This window comes from Centroberyx gerrardi, chromosome 7 (genome assembly GCF_048128805.1).
Source record: "Centroberyx gerrardi isolate f3 chromosome 7, fCenGer3.hap1.cur.20231027, whole genome shotgun sequence".
Classification (NCBI taxonomy): domain Eukaryota; kingdom Metazoa; phylum Chordata; class Actinopteri; order Beryciformes; family Berycidae; genus Centroberyx; species Centroberyx gerrardi.
Genome location: NC_136003.1, coordinates 25814223 through 25836442, shown reverse-complemented (window position 1 = coordinate 25836442; position 22220 = coordinate 25814223). Strand labels below are relative to the sequence as shown.

At 41.8% G+C, this 22220-nt stretch overlaps 2 protein-coding genes across 5 annotated transcripts; both read left to right on the top strand.

Moving 5' to 3' along the window:
* Nucleotides 1-674: 674 nt before the first annotated feature.
* ubtf (upstream binding transcription factor) lies at nucleotides 675-11503 on the top strand. Of its 2 annotated transcripts, none has more exons than XM_078284488.1 (21): nucleotides 675-844; nucleotides 3292-3350; nucleotides 3904-4076; nucleotides 4192-4275; nucleotides 4403-4558; nucleotides 5573-5637; nucleotides 5765-5891; nucleotides 6003-6113; nucleotides 6243-6376; nucleotides 6497-6638; nucleotides 6726-6767; nucleotides 6978-7091; nucleotides 7338-7493; nucleotides 7708-7854; nucleotides 7943-8053; nucleotides 8153-8241; nucleotides 8336-8525; nucleotides 8621-8668; nucleotides 8768-8833; nucleotides 8953-9078; nucleotides 9181-11503. In XM_078284488.1, exons 2-21 carry the CDS (start codon nucleotides 3314-3316, stop codon nucleotides 9295-9297), a joined length of 2235 nt encoding a protein of 744 aa, XP_078140614.1. In that variant the 5' UTR covers nucleotides 675-844; nucleotides 3292-3313; the 3' UTR covers nucleotides 9298-11503. The 2 variants fall into 2 exon arrangements, with proteins under 2 accessions (XP_078140614.1, XP_071768679.1); XM_071912578.2 differs by lacking the exon at nucleotides 675-844 and adding an exon at nucleotides 1364-1504 and having other exon boundaries at nucleotides 9187-11503.
* A 1183-nt stretch (nucleotides 11504-12686) lies between these two features.
* Nucleotides 12687-22114, top strand: atxn7l3a (ataxin 7 like 3a). 3 transcript variants are annotated; one of them, XM_078284872.1, is made up of 13 exons: nucleotides 12687-12901; nucleotides 13921-13992; nucleotides 14122-14254; nucleotides 14345-14516; nucleotides 14612-14709; nucleotides 14812-14834; nucleotides 15137-15182; nucleotides 17118-17155; nucleotides 17258-17326; nucleotides 17471-17514; nucleotides 18175-18246; nucleotides 19007-19143; nucleotides 19689-22114. In XM_078284872.1, the coding sequence occupies exons 2-13, from the start codon at nucleotides 13942-13944 to the stop codon at nucleotides 19904-19906; spliced, it is 1101 nt and encodes a 366-aa protein (XP_078140998.1). In that variant the 5' UTR covers nucleotides 12687-12901; nucleotides 13921-13941; the 3' UTR covers nucleotides 19907-22114. The 3 variants fall into 3 exon arrangements, with proteins under 3 accessions (XP_078140998.1, XP_071768673.1, XP_071768674.1); XM_071912572.2 differs by having other exon boundaries at nucleotides 13893-13992; XM_071912573.2 differs by lacking the exon at nucleotides 18175-18246 and having other exon boundaries at nucleotides 13893-13992.
* The last annotated feature ends 106 nt before the right edge of the window (nucleotides 22115-22220 follow it).

Here is a 22220-nt window from a genome sequence, read left to right as displayed (position 1 = left end):
TCGTAGTTATTTATCACTCTGTTGAGTCGTTCTTGTGCGGTCAACCCTAATTACGATATTTCCGACGGCACTGGAAGGCAGCATTATTTAACAAGGCTGAGTGCCCATTGGAAAGTCATTTGTTTTCCCTGAATCCGACTGACTGGATTGGACGGCCGGGGGTTCCGCCCACAAACAGACAAGGTGGAGTTGAAAGGAAATAACGTGCGGGGGCAAAATGAAGCTGTCAAACAGCCGCTTACAATTTGCTAAAACGGGTTTCGGTCTATCTGTAAAGGCGCGGAGGCTGCTCTGTAGGCCTACCAGATACTCATCTCGAAAGTGGAAAACTGACATGAAAGTAGGCCTAATGACCAACTGAAAATTAAACTTTTCCAAAATTTGCATTTTTTTTTTTTTTTTTAAGTTAAATGAATGTATCAGGAACTATAGGAGATAATGCAAAAAAAGTTACACTAAAATCTAAAATGATAAGAACATTAGCACAACTTTGGCTTTCATGAAAGTCTAAGCTGCCAGATAAAACATTCGGGGTGAAGTTAGTTAGATCGGCTGGCGATCAGACCGGGTCGGCCTCCGGGAGTAAAAAATAATAGCCTTCGGTTGGGTTCGGAAACGGTGAGAGATCGGAAAAAATGTGGATGTCTCCGCGTAGAGAAATGGTTGGATGGAGAGAGAGGAGCTGCTGCGCGTTGAGTGGAGGGAGACAGCGAGTGAGATGGAGGCGGGGGGAAGGTCCATCTCTGCGGGGACTGGAGCCCTGGACGGACGGCGCAGTGCTGGCTAACGTTCAACCCTCCCCTTCTTCCTCCACAACGACACCGAGACTCACGCCGAGAGGCAGGTAAGCCACCACAACAACCGCCTCGTTTCATGATACAACGACGCGGTAAACAAAGCCATATAAGCTAATTTACCCGCAAAATATATGTTTTGTGTTTTTGTTTTCTTTGTGAAGCGCCTTGACCGTTAGCCTCCTTGTACTAGCGAAACGCACCGACCGCTGTAGCGGGGTACAGACGAGGTCGGCCATACCCGAATTTCTTGTCCTCTACAGCGGGTAAGAAACTGGATGTAAGAGCCGGAGGGAAATGCGGTATTTTTCTCAAAATTACATCCGGCCACTGTTTGGCATACAGTCCCCTCATCATAACTCGACTATTCGTGCTGTAACCGGGCTATTTGTGCGGGGGCATTAACGGCGGTTACCGCGCCGAGACCTCCATGCGGCTGTTGGCGGAACAGCCAGCCGCCTCTCTCGGTTAGCCATCAGGGATCTCGGTTTAATATCTCACCGTGCAGAGACTCGCCCTCTCTCTCCCTCTCTCTCTCTCTGTCGCCTGACTACGTTAGCCCAGAACCGCCGACGACCGAGCTCGGAGAACCCGCCTTCTTGTTCTCGCTTATGCTCTTTTGGATCGAGGGAAGGGTAGTCTGCAACGCCCTGGCTTTACTTTTAAGCTCGGTTTTCTCTGTTTGCAGTGCGCCATTGGACCTTGTCACGGTAGGTTTCCTTGTAGAGCAGAGCTGAAGCATGGCGGACCTGGAGCCGTTTGTCGCGCCAGTGAAGCTCAGTCTCGGATGTTAACATGTTTCCGTTGAGATAAAAGCGAATAGGAAACAAATGAAGCGCGGTAAATTTGTTCATACACTGCTAACGACGAGGGGTTAAAATCGACATTTTACTAATGAAAGAGTACGGTTTGTTATACGGTTGTTACAAATTATTTTCCATTTTCTTCTTTCTTCCTGCGCCTCCGCAAGTCCTGGCGACCCACCACCACGATCTTTCATTTCGTAAATTAGACTGCCGATTTATTAAACCTCGTTTGTCCAAAAACCCGCCGAAATCGATTATTAATATTAGCAATTGTTTTACTTTAGGAATATTGCTGCTATCTTATTTTAATTATTTGTTGTAGACGATAATGTAAGTCTACCCCCAGGAGTTTTTCACGCGGAAACTAATGATTGTGGCTTTAAATACAAGATAGCTTAAGGTTTTGTATGAAATTTTCACTTTTGGAAACAAATGGCGAAATATGTATAAGAAATTGCCTTTTTAAGCTTCATTTGGTGTACCAGCTTGCCCTTGGCCATGGTAGCTCACTCTTCCAGGTTTCAGCTCCCACAATTTTTTATCATCCGTAGGCTATGTTGTAATTATCCTCAAATCTAAATTTTACTAATTGTACAACAACTGTATATTTGAATTGTAGCCGCCGAGGTTACATTCATAGAGATAAACAATTTCTGGGCAGCTGCATGGCGTCACACGGTGGAAACTGGAGTAAACTGGGGCCCATCAAGGACACGATGAACAACAACCAGCCGCCATCATAGGAGCAGAAATCGGCTACGCCTCGCTGAAGAATGCATTGGGTTTTGCTCTAAAGTCCCAACATTTAAATGCCAAAAAGCTGAATAAAGCGATCTGTAAATGCACATGCTACCAATTTATTGACTGTAAACGAATATATACATGGTTTTCCACGCTCCAGTCTGAATAAACCCTGGAGAAGATTACAGGTTTGCATGGCGGAGCTAGATCCGTGTTCAGTCGGTGGTGAGGCGCCCCTGTCGAGTGGCGCATTTGGCTGCAATGTTCCCAAGCCACCATTCCCCCTCGTCGGAGACCGAAAGCAGATCCCCCGTCCGTGGTCAGCTGGTCGCCTACAGCTGCCTGTCCGTCCACGTCCATTCGCTTCCTCCTTCCGTGGATCCTCCCCAACCTCCGCTCCGAGAGAAAAGCCTCCATTACCGAGCGGACCGAGCGAGAAAATGGTCGCTCCTGTGCGTCCAGGATACTTTTTGTTGTAGAATAAGAAGAGTGAAAATACGCCAAATTCCGACTGACAAAATTTGCTCGACGGAGACTCCTGTTGTTGTAGCTAGTTGTGCTAGTTGAAGCCCTCCGCAGTGTTATTTGAGATTTGAAGCCGTCACAAGCAATAGCCTATGTCTCACCATGTAGCGTAAACGTTTAAGGGGCGGTGTAATGAACATAAACCATTATGTCGAGGCAAATTCCACGGGAGTTTTATTTTTACGTCGTAGACAAAATACTTTAATGGGAAAACAAATCTAGTTATATGTGTGATGAATAAAATATTTTAAAAACTTAACATTATTATTAAATGCAGTGATTTTGTAACTACAATTACAGGAACAGTGGTTGTAGGGGCTAAACATGAACCTGTAGTTCAGCATTTATATTATATTTCCCACATCACAGATGATATTACTGCAACAGATCATGCTGCTAACTTGATTTTTGGTGCATTTGTACAGATAGAAGACAGTACACCCACAAATGAATGGAGCAATGGAGGCAACCACCCAAGCGCAAGGTGGGATCCTGTTCTACAGTTGTATTTGTCCAAATGTTGTACCCTACACAATGATTTAAATAGTCAAATGATAATTCTTTGAGTTTGCACTATTCTTTCTAAAGGTAGTACAATGGTAAAATATATATCCATAAGTCTGCCCTTATGAAAAAGAACTATAGTAATCCTATGATACATTTTAGAATGGTAATGCATATATTTCAAAGTTAAAATGTAAATCCTTATAGGAATATTATAGGTGATACCCTAGAAGATAAAAAAAAAAAAAAAAACTATGATAAGGCTGCTATAAACTCACTGAGTACCACAGACACACAAGTCCCTATAGGAATATAATAGTGATTTTTCATTAGGGTGCAGATAATCGACTTAGACTTCAGTTTAGACATGTGAATGTTTACTATGACCAGTATTGTACAATTTACAGAGAGTGGTGTGTGTTCTAATAGTGTCAATCATCACTTTGTGGGATTTCACCCTAATTTCCCCATGGGGATGAATAAAGTGCAATCTTATCTTATCTTTGTCTTCTGTTGTCTTCACGTCATCACAGTGTGGGCACAGGATGACCTCTTAAAGCTGCTGGAAGCCATGAAAGTGGCCCTGCCCCCGAAGGACCTGACTAAGTACAAGACATCAGAGTCCCACCTCGACTGGGAGAAGGTGGCCTTCAACTCCTACACAGGGGACATGTGTAAGCAGAAGTGGCAGGAGGTCTCCAAAGAGGTAGGCCAGGTCGCGGGATACTCGTATTGATTGGGTGACGATGAGTGCTGTCTCGTTCAAAGCCGACTTTTGTGCTCCACTGAGTATTTGTGTTGTTTGTCTGCTTTACCCACAGATTCGTAAATTCCGGACGTTAACAGAACTGATTTTCGATGCTCAAGACTACATCAAGAACCCTTACAAGGGCAAGAAACTAAAGGTGATTTAAACGGCTCATTAGGTGCTAAACCAGACATCTTGCATGACAACTTATATTTTTACTTGTTTCTGCGTGGAACTCATATGTGAGTCTTTTCCCCCATTTTTTCCCCACCAACAATAAACAGAAACATCCGGATTTCCCCAAAAAGCCCTTGACTCCATACTTCCGCTTCTTCATGGAAAAGAGGGCCAAGTACGCCAAGCTGCACCCGGAGATGAGCAACCTAGATCTAACTAAAATCCTCTCCAAGAAGTACAGGGAGCTGCCTGACAAAAAGAAGGTAAGTCAAAGGCAGGGGCGTAGCCAGACCAGAGTTTTGAGTGAAGTCCCAAGATCGCAATCCTGCATTTTTACAATCAATGCATGATTTATGTCCATCTGAACTATAGAAAAAATTACATTCTCCTTCAATTCCAGTAATCACAAGATCCCAGTTATTACGTTAAAGTTAGATCTAGGGTTTTGCCTGGCAAGCCACCTCCTGAAGAGCTGCTGTGTCTGCAGAGTCCTGTTCAAAGCAACTTACCAAGCATGGCTGGATAGGTTGACACAACTGTATATAAATGGACATGAACAAAGGATTTTTTTCCGAAAGTATTCTATAAAAATAAAAATACTTATTTCTGTTTTCATTTAGTTAGTGTGTTTGTATGTCAGTGTGAAGTCTGTGTGCGTCACTTGCCATTCTTGTCACTCTCCAAGGTTCTCAATGTCTGGAATATTTCTTCACAGCAGCCATAATGAATTCAAATGTCGACTATATTAACATAGAGAATGGAGATCATCCAGGAGACTGAAATGTCTGGATAATTAAAATATGCATGAAAGCACATGGGAATTTATGAAATCACTGTATGTTATTTATCCTTCAATGATGAAAACAAACAAATAGCTCAAGTGGCTAATACGTAGGCTGATTAGTCCAAACGAACAACTGGAGTAGCTTGTAATATCTGATGCCTAAAATGGAGTCAATCATGGGTAATCAATTGTAATTGCACACGGACTAAACCAGAGGCAATAATGGGGAGCTGCCAATTGCGACCACACAACCTGCACCTATATTTCCAACATCTATGCTTGCAGCTGTGGAAATCTTAAATTTTATGGGGGAAAATTACGTAAGTCTGGACCTCATTGTCCTTATATGTGGCTACAGCCATGGTCAAAGGGGCTGAGGGGGAGCTGGATGTAAAGCCAATGAGAGATTGTGAACTTTGACATTGGATTTGGTACTTTTTCTGAACTCGTTCAGTTCTGACAGAAACATACTGTTTTGTTTTTATGACTACAGAAAAAATATGTTGAGGACTTCTTAAGAGACAAAGAATCATTTGTGCAAAGCATGCTGAAGTTCAGGTAAGATCAACAAGTATTTCAAATGAAGTATTACCAATACAGGGGGGTAATTCACCTGCAGTATATTAGTTTTACTCCTTGGAATGCTAGTTGTATATAAATATGTGTATGTGTTATTTGAATGTAGGGAAGAGCACCCCGATCTTGTGGAGAGCATGACCAAGAAAGGTTCAAATGTACCAGAGAAGGCCAAGACACCGCAGCAGCTGTGGTACAACCATGAAAAGAAGGCCTTCCTCAAAACACACCCAGATGTAAGTCCCAGCATTGACAACACACCATGACAACTAACCAAAATGCACACTCTTCTACGCTAATTGTATGATACCACTGATGTCTACTTTTTTTTCCCTGATTGATACCAGGCGACCACCAAAGACATTAAAGACAGTCTTGGGAAACAGTGGACGCAGCTGTCTGACAAAAAGAGACTCAAATGGATCAGCAAGTCCCTGGAGCAGCAGAAACAGTATGAGGTGAGACTGCTATGATGTTACACCAGACTCTTTTAACGAAAAGGACTGTTGTGGTAAAATTTTAATCAGCTATAACAAAAGACTATGTCAGTAGTGGGCGCTTTCATTCGTGTTTGTGCTGTATTCTAGGGGACGATGCGGGAGTACATCCAGCAGCACCCAGAGTTGAACATGACCCAGGAGGATATCGTCAAGTCCACACTGACCAAGGCTGAGAGGCAGCTGAAGGACAAGTCCGACGGCCGACCCGACAAACCGCCTCCGTGAGTCTCCTCTGCAACTACGCTGCTGACACATCTCCCTGATCGCGGTTGTCTGCCTCTGCGCTGTGAGCAAGAGTTATGTGACCACAATGTATCGCCTGTGTGTGTGTATGCTTTCAGAAATGGCTACTCGATGTTCTGCGCGGAGTTGATGTCAAGCATGAAAGACGTACCCAGCACAGAGCGCATGGTCATGTGCAGCCAGCGGTGGAAACTGCTGAAACAGAATGAGAAGGATGCCTACCAGAAACGCTGTGAACAGGTCGGTACAGAACCATTAAGTCACATTATAAATAAAAAAAGAGTCGTCTGAATTTTGTCTGAATAATCAGTCATTTTTGTTTTTCAGAGGAAGAAGGAATATGAAATTGAGATGAACAGATTTCTCTGTGTAAGTCTCATTTTTTTGTTTCTATTTCTACATCTGACCTCTTTGCTCTTGCCCCGATGAGTTTGCATGTCACTCCTGTCACTGTTTCCATTCTTTTACTAAACTTTGAATTTGCTTTCCCTAATGCAAATGGCCTAGTGCCCGTCGACCTTGTTTTTTGCTACAGGAATCCCTAATGTGTTTTTATCTGTGCTGTGTGTACATGTGTAGAGTTTGTCAGAGGAGGAGCAGCAGCGGGTGTTGGCCGAGCAGAAGATGATAGGTTTTAAGAAGGGCGGTGGGGCCAGCAGTCCCGCCTCCAAAAAGAAGAGCTCTAAAGCAAAGGTAAGACCCAGAATACAGCAACATCCATCCAGTTTGTGGAGGTAGATTTAAAGTCTTCAACACAGTTGCACAAATGCAGATCCCAATTTCCAGTCTTGGATATAAATGGTGTGTGATCTCTTCTCTACATGATTCTTTGTGCTCAGTTATTGAACAATAAAAGCTGTAGATCTGATGTATCTGAATTTGTTATTTTGAGGTTGTAGTATCCCCCCCCCTGATATTTCACTGCTCTGTAACCTGTAGGCGAGCCCAGAGAAGCCCAAAAGGCCCATCTCAGCCATGTTCATCTTCTCCGAGGAGAAGCGTCCCAAACTGCAGCAGGAGCGGCCGGACCTGTCCGACAGTGAGCTCACAAGACTGCTGGCACGCATGTGGAACGAGCTGTCGGATAAGAAGAAGGTACGCCACTTCATGCAGCGCAATATTATACACTAGAATAAACAACAGGCCAGTTGAGAGTAAAGTCAATCAGAGGAGAGGAATTGGAAGTTCCATGATTGTATGTTGTATAACGGGTATTATAATTTAACCCAGCCAAATATTTTGGCTTTGCCTTCTTTCAGTAATAGAGGTAGTCAATTGAGACAGTTCTCTTGTTGTCTTGGTCGTTTAGGAGAAGTACAAACGCCTAGAAACAGTCCTGAAGGCGGAGTCAGTGAAGAAGGAGAAGGAGGATCGTAGTCGTCTGCCAGACCCACCCAAGACCGCACAGGACATCTGGCAGCAGAGTGTCATAGGAGACTACCTGGCCAGATTTAAGGTATGCACATGACTCAACTAACAAATTAACTTTTCTGCTATATCATAATCTGCACAAACACATGTAAATTTAAACTTTTGCTGTGCAGAACGACCGGCCAAAGGCACAGAAAGCAATGGAAGGAACCTGGAACACCATGGAGAAGAAAGAGAAGATTATGTGGATCAAAAAGGCAGCAGAGGACCAGAAAAGATATGAGGTAAGAAGAAATTCAGTGTCTGCTTCAAGTAGAGCTCGACAACATCCTTACCTCTGTAGACTAATCGGAGCTGACGGTTCTCTCATCACTCCCCAACAGAGAGATCTGTGTGAGATGCGTTCACCTGCCGCTGCCATTGCCTCAGGGAAGAAGATGAAGTTTGAGGGTGAACCCAAGAAACCACCATCGTAAGTTTGTCACGTCCGACTAGCTTGGGCTGTCTGTTGTGTGTAAGCTATTGAAACCTGCAGGTTTTGATTTTGGATGCTTTTGACCCTGTAGAAACGGATATCAGAAGTTCTCTCAGGAGATGCTGTCCAACGGAGAGCTGAACCACCTCCCGATGAAAGAGCGGATGACTGAGATTGGCGGCCGCTGGCAGAGGTTACCGCTGAAGGAGAAGGATCGCTACAAGAAGATAGCCGAGGAGAAGCAGAGACAGTACAAAGTGCAGCTAGAGCAGTGGCTCGCGGTAAGAATTCACTGTTGGGTGTTTGAAAAAATGAGCTGGATGTCTTGGACACTTAAAAAAATTCTTATCTAACCCACGTTTCCTTGCTTCCACAGAGTCTGTCCTCACAAGAGAGAAACACTTACAAAGAATATACTTCACAAGTAAGTCAGTCATTTGGCAGTCATTATAATGCTTTCCTCTTCCTTGTGTATCTGTCTTAGTCAAGTTTACATGAATGTTAATCTCTCTTCATGTTTCAGAAAAGAAGGAGTACAGCGAAACCAGGAGGCCCCAATGCCAAAGTGAAGGCAAAGACCAAGAAATCTGTGAGTTTCAGCTCTCTCACTCCTCTGTTTACTGCCACCAGACACCAACACCTCAGCTCCATCTGATATTCATCTAGTCACATGCTATCAGCCATACCTGAAAATCTCTCTTCCCATAGGATTCGGAGGAGGAGGAGGATGACGAGGAGGAGGATGATGACGATGAGGACGACGATGAGCAAGAGAAGGCTTCCTCCGAGGCAGACTCATCCAGCGAGGAGGACGATGAAGATGATGAGGAAGATGTGAGTGCTGTTCAGCTTTTGGCCAGCGTTTAGCCATAAAGACAAGAAATGAATGTTGGTACTGAATAATGTTTTTTTGTGTGTGTGTTCATCCGCTTGCAGAACGAGGAGGACGACGACAACGAGGATGACGACGAGGCGGAAGACAAGGAGAACAAGTCTGAGGATAGCAGCAGCGAGTCGAGTTCGGCGGGGACGTCGGACTCCGATTCGGACTGAAACGGGCCGAACGTGTCCCGAGACGGACTGAGCAGCGCTGAGCTGAGCCAAGAGTCCAGGGAGCTCTGCCACTGTGCCAACCCTGCTCTCCTCCCACCACCAGAGGGAGCCCCTGCATCGCCTCATCCATTTCACACTCGCCCACTTTCTGTTGCCGTATTGGTGATCGATTCACGGAGGGGACGCCGCCCTTTACGTCCAAAATCTGTTTCATTCCCTACCCGCTGCGACGGTCACCTCGCAGCTCCGGGCGCCGACGTCGCGTCAAAAGAGAGGCATCCCACTGGCTTGGTGATGTCATGAACATTTCTACAGTTAGCTTCAATCTTGAGTTACAGGTCAATGGTTTAGGGTTACGCTTTTAATGTCTAGGGCGATTTAATTACCCTCCCGTGTTTATTTTATTTTATGTTTTTGGTAACAAGTTCAGGACAGGTCCACTATTGAAGTGGGGGAGTTGTGAACAGGCTTCATAGAGCCAAAGAACATGTTAGTACGGTGGATCACTTTGGGGTGGGGGGTCGCGGGGTACCGAAAAAATTGCACTCTTCAGAATGTTTCCTTTAATCTTTTTTCCAGAACGTTGTCTTCTTCTCTATTTTCAATTTATGATGTAGATTTTATCATTTGGTTCTTAAAGAGGTGGTATTTTCAGGAAAAAATCAAGCCATTATGAATGTCTTTTTGTTGCTGGAAAATTTGAGAACTTGCTACTTACCCGTGTTTTCACTTAAAAGTTAAGATGTGTTGCCTTGCATCTGTCACTGACAGGTGTCAAACATCCAAGTTAACTGATGTGTCTCAATACATACAAATGTATCAGTTTTTTTTTTGGGGTACATTTAGAAGATCTTTGTTAAAGTCTGAAACAATTCTATTGACTCGGTTTATTCTTCAATTTGGATGGTTCGTCCAGGCCTGTCTTACAGTAATAAACAATGTTTTTTGTGGAACCACAGCAGTTTGTCATTTAAGGGATAACATTTGTTCTCCACATTCAGAGCCGTTTGCTCAATCTGAATATTTGACTCATTCTAAGAGGGTTTTAAAAGAATATTGATATACAAATGGTGTTTGTTTCTTCTTTGAACCATTGTTTTACATTTGATTTACGGTTGATTTGATTAAATGGTTCATGAGTTTGTTTTAATTGTCAGAAGTTGTGTTCTTATCCATTTGAAATCATACGTGGATTTTGAACTCGTGAATGCTTTCCATGTCATTTTTCTAAGTTTTGTTTGTTTTGAAATTTAAATGGAATTGACTGTAATCCATAAGGGTTTTAGTCTGACGCTTATCCCAAAAAGGTGTGCACTTAATGTAAATCTGTCCCTCTGTGTGTGAGTGAGTGTATGTGTGCGCGTGCATGCATGCACTAACGTGTATATATGAGGGTGTGTGTGTGTGTGTTTTGCTTTGCTTTAATGTGTGCTGTTTGCTGTATTGTTGCATACCATATGATGTGACTGCAGCGTGCGTGTATGTGCCTGCGTGGGGACATCACACCAACACCATGAATGTAGATATTGTTTAATCTTTTTTTTGTTTTTTTTTCTTCCAAAGTTCTTCAGTACTATTTCTGCTCAGCGCTGGCTGTCTTGTTATCGGTTACCTGGAAGTGGACAAGTGACAGACAGTTTCATGGCTGTCATTTCTGTGTCTGGAGACAGATGAGCACATGGCAACTATCAATAATCTTGTTAGTATTGGACTGATTTTGACCATTATGAATCTCATCCTTGACTGAAACAAAACCAGCGTGGACTATTTATATAATTTGGGGAGGGAATGTGGAAAGTGATTTGAAACATTGGTTGGCTATGGGAGTTTGTAAAAGGGATTCGGGGGAACTGAGTTGCCAGTGGAATTGGGGTAAATACTGTTGTAATTTTTTTGTAAATATTGCTTTTTTGTATTGAGTGGTTATTGTTTTTGTTAGTACTTTAATTTGGCAAACCCTCATCAGTGACTTCTGAGGCCAGTGAGTCCTTTACTCACAGGGGAGAATTTTTGATTTACCGTAATTCACCTATTTTAGTTATTACTTCTCTCCCAATGTTGGTTTCTTTGTAGAAATATCTGAGATGGCAAAGCTTTACAAGTTTGTACTGCTGATCATTTGACAAAATTTGATGTTTTCTATAGCTGAGGGTGTTCTTATGTCCTTGCAATTTAAGTATTTGGGCAAATAAAATGTGATCTTTAACACTTAGCAGTATGTGTTCTATTTTGCTGCAGTGAGGCAAGTGAGATATTTTCTAAATAACAGAACAGGGATCAGTATTTTGATATATTTGAACAAATGCTGTCTTAGCTTTTTTGTTAGAAAAAAAGATTTACAGTATGCAACTATAATTGAGGGGGTTCTAGTAGTTCCCCAGCAAAATGGGGGATAATTCAATGTCACCGTTTTCAGGGTTTCATGCATCAGCCCAATGAGAGAATACGGCAGGATCAGTGGTTACCAATGAAATCTGACCAGTGAAATCCCCGTGGAGGGGGGCGAACAAAAAGATAATTGACCCATTGAGATGAATAAAGTAGGGCAGCACATTTTTATTGTTAGAAGATATGAACAGAGATGTCACTCTACACTGTTATCTCTCCACCTACCGTGGAGACATAACACAAATCCAGTCTGGTCTCTGTATCTTTTAATTATCCACCATCTCTGCCTGAATATGAGAACGTCAGTACAGCATGGCTCAGGCTCAGCTAATTGATCGCTGATAACAAGCGATAAATCCTGTGTTCGTTTACTGATGTCTAAGCGGAAGGTAAACGCGTCGCCAGCCTGCGTCAAGCCCGCCAGAGAACCAGTTCAAGACCGGAAGTGATTTTGCCTTCAAAATAATCATTAAAAAAAACGTTACTAGGGGCTTTCCAGTGGCATTACACAGATCTCCTAGCAACCACGGCTAGCATATTGCACACAGCGAATTGTCCACTATCCTATCTATTATCTAACCCTAACAACCAGACTACAAAACACGATATCTGAAAAGGATAGTCTTCGTGTAGGTGTGTCCATTCAGTACAAATGTTAAAAGTAAAAATGAATAGTCTCATAATGTAGTTACATTTGTTTCTGAATTCAGGCAAACAAGTTAATCTAGCAAAATGCTACCACTAATGCTACATAATGTTAGCTATCGAAGAAATCAGACGTGTTGCCCTAGTCTTATCCAGTATTTGTATTCTATAGTGTTGAGAAGACCGAGTTGTAAATTTATTCAGTCAATCAGCTGTTGTCAGACAGTGTTGCCAAGAACTGAGACCCTGCCATTTATCCGCCACAGGTTGCATTACGTCATCTGAAAGCAGGGTTTTATTTTGAAAGTTGTGACCGGAAGTTTTATATTTTATTTTTGCCGTTGGTTCTACACTGGTGGCCTCTTGTGTGTCAAGCCGGGTTATAACGTAATCTCGCTTGCCAGCTGCGACACCGCAACACTTCAAACGAGGTTATTCGTTTAAATAAGACATTACGATGGATGTTGTTGCAGGCCTGGCCGACTGGTAATGTACTTACATAGACTGACACGGTGATGCCGCCTCCCTCACAACAACTGCCTGGGTCGGGCTGAGTTTGCGGTGTGACAGGGTAAGAGGAAACACTCAGTTCTGGTGAAATAAAAGAAAATATAACGTTACGACATCGTGTCAGAGTATTTCGCATAAACAAATCACACACGCCTTTCTTTTTATCTCAAACTAGTGCTAACCGTCACCAAAAAGTAACTAGCTAACCTGTAAACAGTAGCGTTGTGTTTGCTAACAAACTATCATTATTAGCGTTAACACGGTCGCTCGATGTGAATACATTCACTAGTCGTTGAGGAGCTTGCTAACCTATTTACTGGTGGTTTTAGGTTAGCTACCCATGTTATGTAGGTAGTTGTTTTGTTTTTAGCTACCCATGTTATGTAGGTAGTTGATTACAAAATAATTTTAATGTTAATAAAAATGCATCATGCTTCAATCTATTCACTTCACCTGACGCAGTGAGCTATTACCACCGCCAGCCACACAACCCACAGTACCTACACAAACATCACTATAGTATAATATTCCTATTATATTACTGTAGGGACTTATAGGGTGTCTGAGCTACACAGTAGTGAGTTTACCATGATTATTGTGTTTTATGTTTTTTATCTCTTGTGGTAGCACTATAATATTCCTAAAGGGTCTTGGAGTTTTGTGTGCCTTTGTGTGTATACTTCCTGCTGAGGTGTACATAACTTGTGTGTAAGGGTTAGTATACCGGTATCCACTAATTGTTTCCTATAACGTTTAATTCAAAATAAAGATGGGAATTTATGTCTGACACCAGACTGCAAAGGAAGGGATCTGCCAAAAGGAGACTTTATGAATTTATATGCCATACTGTAGGTTCCAAATGACTTATTTTTTCATCCCTCAACAGAATGAAGAGAGATGTGCATCAAGTGTTGATAGCTATTTTAAAAGTAAGGACTTTATTGGTCTCATACTAGGGACCCTTAGTGACAGACTGTATTTTCTGTTGTGCCCCCCCACCCCCAACCTTCTCATCAGGGTATTTTTTTCTCTTCCATGTCCAAAATACACAGGCTAATATCTCGTTGCCTTGCTATCAAGATTTCCCATACAGTTTTTCAAATGAAAATGGAGGATATGCCCCTGTCAGGCCCAGACAACACCAAGCTAGAGGTGAGTGAATGGACACGACATTGATATGTAATTTCATCATTCTTCATCTAGGTACATATTGTCTCCACAAATTGTTTTCTATCGCAGCAATTTGATTTTTAGAGTTAAAATATCTCCCTCATGTTGTAGGCCTTGGTCCATGACATCTACTCTGACCTGGTGGAGGATGCCTGTTTGGGCCTGTGTTTTGAGGTACATCGTGCTGTGAAACAGGGCTATTTCTTCTTGGACGAGACGGACCAAGAGAGCATGAAGGAGTTTGGTTGGTGCCTCGACTTACTGTTCGGTCTTGTTCCTTTCTCCCCCTTTGCCTTCGGTGTGTTTTGCTTATGTGCCCTCATTCCTCTCATAGAAATTGTGGATCAGCCAGGAGTGGACATATTTGGGCAAGTGTACAATCAGTGGAAGAACAAGGAGTGCGAGTGCCCCAACTGCAAAAGATTCATTGCAGCTTCTCGCTTCGCCCCACACTTGGAGAAATGCCTGGGCATGGGACGCAACAGCAGTCGCATTGCCAACCGCAGGTCAGGCAGTAAAGGGCATTCAAAACTGATTGTTATCATATTCCAAAATGTGTGTGAACGTTTAATCAGATCTTTTATTTCCCCCTGCTTAACAGGCTAGCCAGCAATAACAACATGAGCAAATCAGAGAGTGATCAGGAAGACAATGATGACCTCAATGACAATGACTGGTCGTATGGAGCAGAGAAAAAAGGTGAGCACTTAAATAATTCAACCAGAATCTCTACTGTAAAGACAGGATTGTTTATGAACCCGTAGGTTGCTCTCTCACGACTGTTTTCTTTCTCTGTTACAGCCAAGAAGAGGAAGTCAGATAAGGTATTTTTTGCATTCTTTTCAACGTCCCTTTTCAAAGATGTACAGCTGTATAAGATGTATAGAACTTTTTTTATGTTCACTTTTTGTTTGGTTTCAAAACAAAATATGATATTGTATTACATCAAATATGATATCATAAATATAATATATTTCTGTCTGTCATACTTGCATGAGTATTTTCAGTATCCTCTTAGTTTCATATATGGCCATATCAACATTTGAGATGTCTGTTTTAACTTTTTTTTTAATGTTTAGATTTGCATATGGAGATGAATCTAACCTGAATGTTGTTTTTCATGCAGAATCCAAATTCACCGAGAAGATCCAAATCTCTAAAACATAAAAATGGTGAGTCTATTTTGAAAACTCAGAATATAAAAAAAACAAAACATAATATACAAGATACTTTTTCTTAATTAAATATGGTAATGGCCCATGAAATAGAGCTTACATACGGGAGAGTGACAGAAGAGATGGAATAAGGAAGAAATCGTGCTAACATGGGGTAACGTCTAATGAATTCATTGGAATTGACATTCTTCATGACCCTGATCTAATCTCCCATTATTGCGAGTGCATTGTACGCTTTTTAGTCTGATATCCAAATAAACATAACAATATTTACAGTGAAATGAGGCTCACACAATTCAAACTGACAATCTGTTTTATCATGTACCATCTGGCATTTGTCAATTCCGTGTATAGCCTAATATGCCAATACACCCTTGTGTGGCCTAATGGCAATAATACAACACATTTTGTGTGTTTGCTAAGATTATTGATTGTCTCTTTTGATTTGAAATTCTTCATTGCAGCACGTCTCGCATGATATCAAATTATGAGTGTATTGATAAGGTTTTCATCCACGCTGTGCTTCTGAATGTGGTGTGAGTGTTTTAAATGCTGTTGGGGTTGACCCGCTGCTAGATATTTTGCTCTCTGGTCTGTTCAGCAGTTCTGGGGCGGCCAGGAAGCTCCGTGCGCTCAGTTTCCTCAGTCACAGGGAGTGGGTTATGGACACCTGCTGTGTAATGCCAACCACGCTATAGTGTAGATGAAAGGTTAGGAGCGATGGAGGGGATATTTAAGCAAAAAGCACACATCTTAGTTTAACTTATTCAGGGGAAAAATGTCAGCATAATGCAGTGTTAGGATAGGAGGATATATACACAAGGACCATAAGACTGGTGGATTTCTGCAGAGATTCAGGTTTCTTTTATGATTTTAACGTGGATCATGGTGCATATAGCTTGTCACTCAAATATAATAAACGGACTGATAATGATGTGCAATAAATCGGGATGTGTTGAACAATTTATTTGCTTATGGGTTTGTATTCATGTTGTGAAAATTGAATTTGGTATCATTTAGTTCTGTTTTAGAAGTGACAACATAAGGACTGTGAGTGAGCGAGAGAACATCTGGTTCAGCCCATTTGTTTCAAACTGAAGTGCCACTTGTGAATCATCATTATGTACTTTACACTGTAAAGCCTTGCATTTTGTACTTATTTACACATTCATATTTTATTTAAGCTCTGATTTGCTTTGTTTCCTTCTTGATGTGTCTGTCTTGGTTGTGATCATAACTGCAGAACAGATGCAATAAATAAAATCAATTAAACTGGTGCCAGCCTCCACTGGAGGTGCTCCACTGGCTTGTTGCCTTGACATTTTGATGTATTGCCTTTTTTTTTTTTTTGCAACAGGCACTTGTCAGATTGTGGCCGCGGGGTCATCTCTGTTTTGGCAGTTAAATTTCCCCAGAAAATATATGTTAGCATTGTTATAATCCCTCATTCAAAACACCAGGTGCTGCTAACTGCAAGCTAGTTATCGAGCTTGTAGCTTGAAATCCCCGTTGGTTTCGATGAAGAATGTTGACAAGCCAGGTTTAGGGTAACAACCTGGAACAAAATGTCGAAAACATAATCTAATAAGTAGATTCCCCGAAACAAGTGGCTGATGAAGAAAAATAACATTCAAAATGTCAAAGCATTCCTGTAAATTCATTAAGAAATGTATTAGTCATAGTGGAGAAATACGAAACGTAGCTAAATAGGCTGATGCTCAATTTTGTAGCCCTCTTTGTCTTTGTTAGTTGATTTATTTTCTTCTGACAAATATTGTCTAAATCCAACCTTTTTAACTTGTTTTCCTCAGTAATATTTCAAAGTTGCAATTGCAAATTTATTAACATTTATATATGATATATTAATGGTTTTGATGGCGTGTGGCTTTATGAACGATGAGGACTAGCAGTTCTGTGCTTCTTATTTTTCAGGTGAGCTTGGTAGCAGCGTCAACACAGAGCCGTACAAGGTGACCAGTTCCTCCTTAACTCATGTTACTTACAAGATCACAAAGTTCCTCTGCCTTGTATTTCAAACACACAGTGCTCTTGTTATGTTTCCCTCACTACAGTACAACTACAACACCGGCATCAGTTATGAAGCATTAGGCCCTGATGAACTGAGATCCCTTTTAACAACAGTAAGCAAGTCTGATCAACCCAACTAAGCATCCAACTCTCCTCACATTCCTCACCTGTTTCTGTGCAGTTATTCCTACTTTTCTCCTGTTAATAAATATAAAGCAAATGTCGATCATTAACTTAACTAATGATTGTCTCCACAGCAATGTGGGGTGATCTCTGAGCACACCAAGAAGATGTGCACCAGGTAATGACTGTATAATCCACTGGCACATACACACAAACTCTGACAGCGATGATTCCTTCCCGCTCTTTCCGATATGCAGTGTAGAAGTGTGGTAAACCAGTTAACTCTGCTATTGCTACTCTAGCTAATAATCTGGGATGGTATAAGATGGATCCAGGTAGTATTTGGCCAGATGTTGTTCTGGCCTTCCTTGGCTATGTTTTATGTTTCATTCTTTAAGTCTGACTTGCAAGTCTGGTTGCATGTGGAAGCTCAAAAACATGATCAGTTTCATCAGTGTGTTCATGAAAGTGATCATGTGTGTTGGGACTAACTTAACGGGTACACAAGTGGCGACTCAATATGACTTTATATTGGATTTCCATTTTGTTTCATATGAAGCGTGCTTTCAGTTCATTTGGACCAATTATTGGCTCATTATTCCCACCAAAACAAAAGCTATAGTGATTAGACTATTAGCCCAGTGCTATTTTCTGATTGGACAATGGAGGACCCCGTCACTGACCAACCTCTGTAACATCTTAACCCTTTAACGCCTCATTATCCCTCTGCCTCATCTGATTGGTCACTGACTGTGTCTGCTGCCGTCTGTCCCACTCCCCTCACTTCCTGTGGCCCTGGGCAGGCAGGGATGTGTAACGCCACCTTGTGTCCCACCAGGTCCCAGCGGTGCCCCCAGCACACGGACGAGCAGAGGAGGGCCGTCAGGGTGTTCCTCCTGGGGCCGTCCGCGTGAGTGTGCCCCCCCCCCCCTCCTAACCCCCCATTCCCATCCTTCCAGTCCTTCCCCTTCCTCCTAGAAACCTCGGATGACAACGGTGGACAACCAGAAATGTAGAGACAGTGTACTTAAACAAAAATGCCATTCAGGACTTAGAGCTCTGTGCATGTTGTGACCCTCACGGTGCAGGTGTTGTGCTCGGTGTTTTCTAATGTATATCGGGTTCCTCTTGCCAATGAGATGAACAGGATAATGCTGGCGGACGGTGTTGTGAATACTCCGGTACAAACGGTGCATTTTTTGCAAGCAATACAAGTACCGGTTCATCGGCTGCTTACTGCCATTTTTAATGACCAAGGCATTGTTGTGACTAACATCTAACAGTAGTGTATACCACAGTTAAAGGGGCATTAAGTCATCTATGACTTTTATTGACAACAACGATCTATCGGCAACCAGTAGGAATTGCAACAACATTGATAGAACTTGTCTCCTACACAAGTCTCTCCTTCTCACCCCACCAGTATTTTCACAGTAGAGACAGATAAGCTTGTTAATTAGAGCTAATTAGAGTCTAGTGAAGATGTAATATATCACCATGCAAAATACTGCACATACATAGCACCGTCCCACATCTTACTTATTGCCCCTTTAACTCCTGTCAGAAAGAAGTGGACGTCAGTATTATTGTGTTTTTAATCTGTGAATTGAATGTCTGAGTTTTGCCTCCATTGTAATTTGATGCGACCGTGTCTGGGTTTGGTGCGGTAGGCCGTCGCTGCCCGATGCAAATGCTGTGGTGGAGAGTGACAGCTACGACATTCCAGATGGACAGGCCCTGATGAGCCGCCTGCAGTGGGAAGACTCCCCCGATATCTCACCCACCGACTCTGCCTCATCTAAAGCCAGTAAGGAAGTGACGTATAGTTTTTTAGCTGCGACCAGCACCAAGTACAAGTCGGTTTGTCAGTCGATCCCCAAAAAAAAAAAAAAACGTTGTTGTGCATGTGCCATTGCGCCACACAGCTATAAATATACACATTTGTCAAACAGTTTCAGCCTAATTCTCGAATGTGCATGCTGGTGGTGGCGCTGTACAGGGAAGGCATGCCGATTTTATAAAATGACCACCCATTTTTGGGCATTGATCATCAAAACTGAATGAATACACTGAATTCTATAATTTTGTGTGTGTGTGTGTGTGTGTGTGTGTGTGAGACAGAGAGAGATACCTACTGTTGGCCAATACCAAGCAGTACTCTTGGTGGCTAGAACTTAATGGGAGTTCCTTTCCCCCCCATCTGATCTGGATTTCCCCTCCAAACAGCCTGGCTGGCCTGGTCCTTTTCAAAGCGGCAAACTGGTCGCAGCTCATCATGAATTAAGTTCTGCTTGTTTGATAGTGATGACAGTTGGATATGGTTCGATCATTTTGTTTCTGTCCCTCTCACAGGCACCAACCATTCAGATTCTAGGAGGCCCAAGAAAAAGAAGAGGGCATCTCTCGGTTTAAACAGCAGTGGAGGAGGTGGAGGGGGAGGAGGGAGTGGGTGTCTGATTGGAGGCGGCAGCAGCAGCAGTTCTCAGAGTAATCTCAGCTTATCAACCAAAAAAAAGAGGCCCAAACTCCCAGCACCTCCTATTCCGAGTATCTACGATGACTTAAACTAGCGTAACCCCTCCTGTCTGTCACCCCGCCCCTTGCCTCTCCTGCATTGTGTCCCTCCTTCCATACGTAGGAGGATAGCAGGAATGAAAGAGACTGGATGAAACCTGACTCAATAGTCACATTCAACCTTGAAAGGTATGGTATCTCCATTTTAGCGAAGATTTCTCCTCATATATGGTATAAATGCAATGTTCTAAAAAATTGTGATCAGCCACAGAGTCCAATCAGGGTATCTGCAGGTCCTTTAAAAGTTCAATTTAAGGCCTTAAAAAGCGTTAAAAGGTCTTAAATACAGTTATTAAGGGTCTTAATTTGTTCACCCTGTTATGCAAGTTTAATTTTAATTTTTAATATTTTAAATTAAGTTTATTTTGATGCATCTATACAAAATTAGATAGTGGTATTGACAGATTAATTATTTACATTCAGAGATATTAGTCGACGCAGATTGGGAAAGCGTTGGTTCTATTTTCTTATGTTGTATTACTTAATTTTTACTTCCAGGTTTAGTACAATATGCCGAACATGACGGACATCAGATCCAGATTCTAAACATTTAATTTCCTGTTGTCCTTTTTCTTATACTACTCATTTCTAGTTTCAGAAGTTTCAATAGCTATGTTTAATTGGAAGTAATCAGCTTTTTGTTTCTTTGTTTTGATTGTTAAATTGTTTTTTTAAATCAGATTCCAGGTGGCATAGAAAGGTCTTGAAAAGTGCTAAATTTGGCTCTCTGGAACCTGCAGATACCCTGCCAGTGTTGTAGGACATGTGACCTGTCCCACTCTTTAGACTGTGTTTATCTTTGATTTGGTGAGAGGAGACGGGTGGGCTGCGACCGCTTTCAACAGCAACACTTGACACATGTATACTGGAGTACTCATCAGTGGCTTTTTAACGATAGCATTGTATTGCACAGTTGTGTGTGTGTGTGTGTGTGTGTGTGCGCCTTTGTATGCCTACTTGCGTTCAGTGTGAATGTCAAGGACAGTTGATTGTTATTCATGTTGTGTGTGTGTGTGGTCGGGTGGATTTGTCACTTAGTGGGCGTGTGTAATCATTTATATTTTCACATAACTGCATCCTTGAATGTGATATTTTTTGTGAAAGTATGTGTGCCATTTTAAATATTTAACTTTTTTTTGTTTACATCGACAAATATATTTAACTTTTTAACTGTGTCACTGCGTGTCAAGTGATATGTATATTATTTGTCTGTACACAAGCGTACATGCAGATTTTGATATTTGTATTTTATGAGCCAGTGGGCTTTTTGTGTGTGTGCATGTGGTATGACGTGTAGAAGGAATCATGAATCGAATGAATCTGTCTCTCAGTATCCGATACGCATTAGCACCTCCATTTTTTCCCCATTACAAAACTGTCTTGCATAATGTAAATCTATAAGACTCACCAACATCTTGACTTAAAATAGTAATTTATATATAGCACATGCATCAGAGCTCATTAGTTTGCAAAAGGATATACTATTTCACCGTTCTTATATTTGCAACTTTCACAGTTAATAGCTTTGTTTTTGTCACATACATTCATCACAAACCCAACCACTTAACTGTGAAAGGTGCAGTTATTGTGTAGTCAAGAGTGCATAGTATAGCACAAGTAAGTCGCATTTCATTTGTATATATCAGTTAGAGCATAACATAAACGGAAAAATCCACCCAAATATATTCAACTTGTATGTTTCAAATTAGAATTTAATTAATAAAAATCTAGGAAAGCTTCAGACACTGATTTGGTTTCCAGTGTGTTCTACTTTTTACGTTTTGGATGCAGAGTTGGGAGACGTCTCTGTTCCTCAAGGTCTTCAAATCCCAACATTCTCTTTGCCCCCTTCAGTCCCTTCTTTTCAGTATTAAATCTTGTGATGTGCACTAGAAAATAATCATGATGAACCATTGTCCTTTAAAATACTTTGTTCCAGTTTGGTTCCCTCGCCACTTTTTGTGGACAGGGCGAAGAATGGCCGACGATTTATTGTGGCTGTTTGTGTACAGTGTGTCTTGACAATGAGTGCAATGACAAAGGATGCAATGTTGTGACTTTCCAATATTTTTTCATGCACAAGCACGCGTCAGTGCATGTGTGAATGGCTATTGTATATGAACATAATGTGATACATAGGTTATTTTTCTTCACTTCCATGCATACTGATGTTTGTATATAAATAAATAAACGCAAGCACCATCCAGAGACTCTTCTTTAGTCCACAAACACAAGGCATGCAGGGGATAATGGCTATCTGGATAGATTTCACTTAAACTACTGTACTGAAAATATGTGAGCTAGTGTTCA

What these genes read in the sequence shown, in the direction of transcription:
- ubtf (XM_078284488.1), top strand. Translation starts at nt 3,314, where the DNA reads ATGAATGGAGCAATGGAGGCAACCACCCAAGCGCAAG. An exon ending in AGCTGCCTGACAAAAAGAAG is followed by an intron (nt 4,559 to 5,572) that starts GTAAGTCAAAGG and finishes TTATGACTACAG; the next exon opens with AAAAAATATGTTGAGGACTT. An exon ending in ACCAGAAACGCTGTGAACAG is followed by an intron (nt 6,639 to 6,725) that starts GTCGGTACAGAA and finishes TTTGTTTTTCAG; the next exon opens with AGGAAGAAGGAATATGAAAT.
- atxn7l3a (XM_078284872.1), top strand. Translation starts at nt 13,942, where the DNA reads ATGAAAATGGAGGATATGCCCCTGTCAGGCCCAGACAACACCAAGCTA. An exon ending in AGAGAGCATGAAGGAGTTTG is followed by an intron (nt 14,255 to 14,344) that starts GTTGGTGCCTCG and finishes TTCCTCTCATAG; the next exon opens with AAATTGTGGATCAGCCAGGA. An exon ending in AGTCGCATTGCCAACCGCAG is followed by an intron (nt 14,517 to 14,611) that starts GTCAGGCAGTAA and finishes CCTGCTTAACAG; the next exon opens with GCTAGCCAGCAATAACAACA.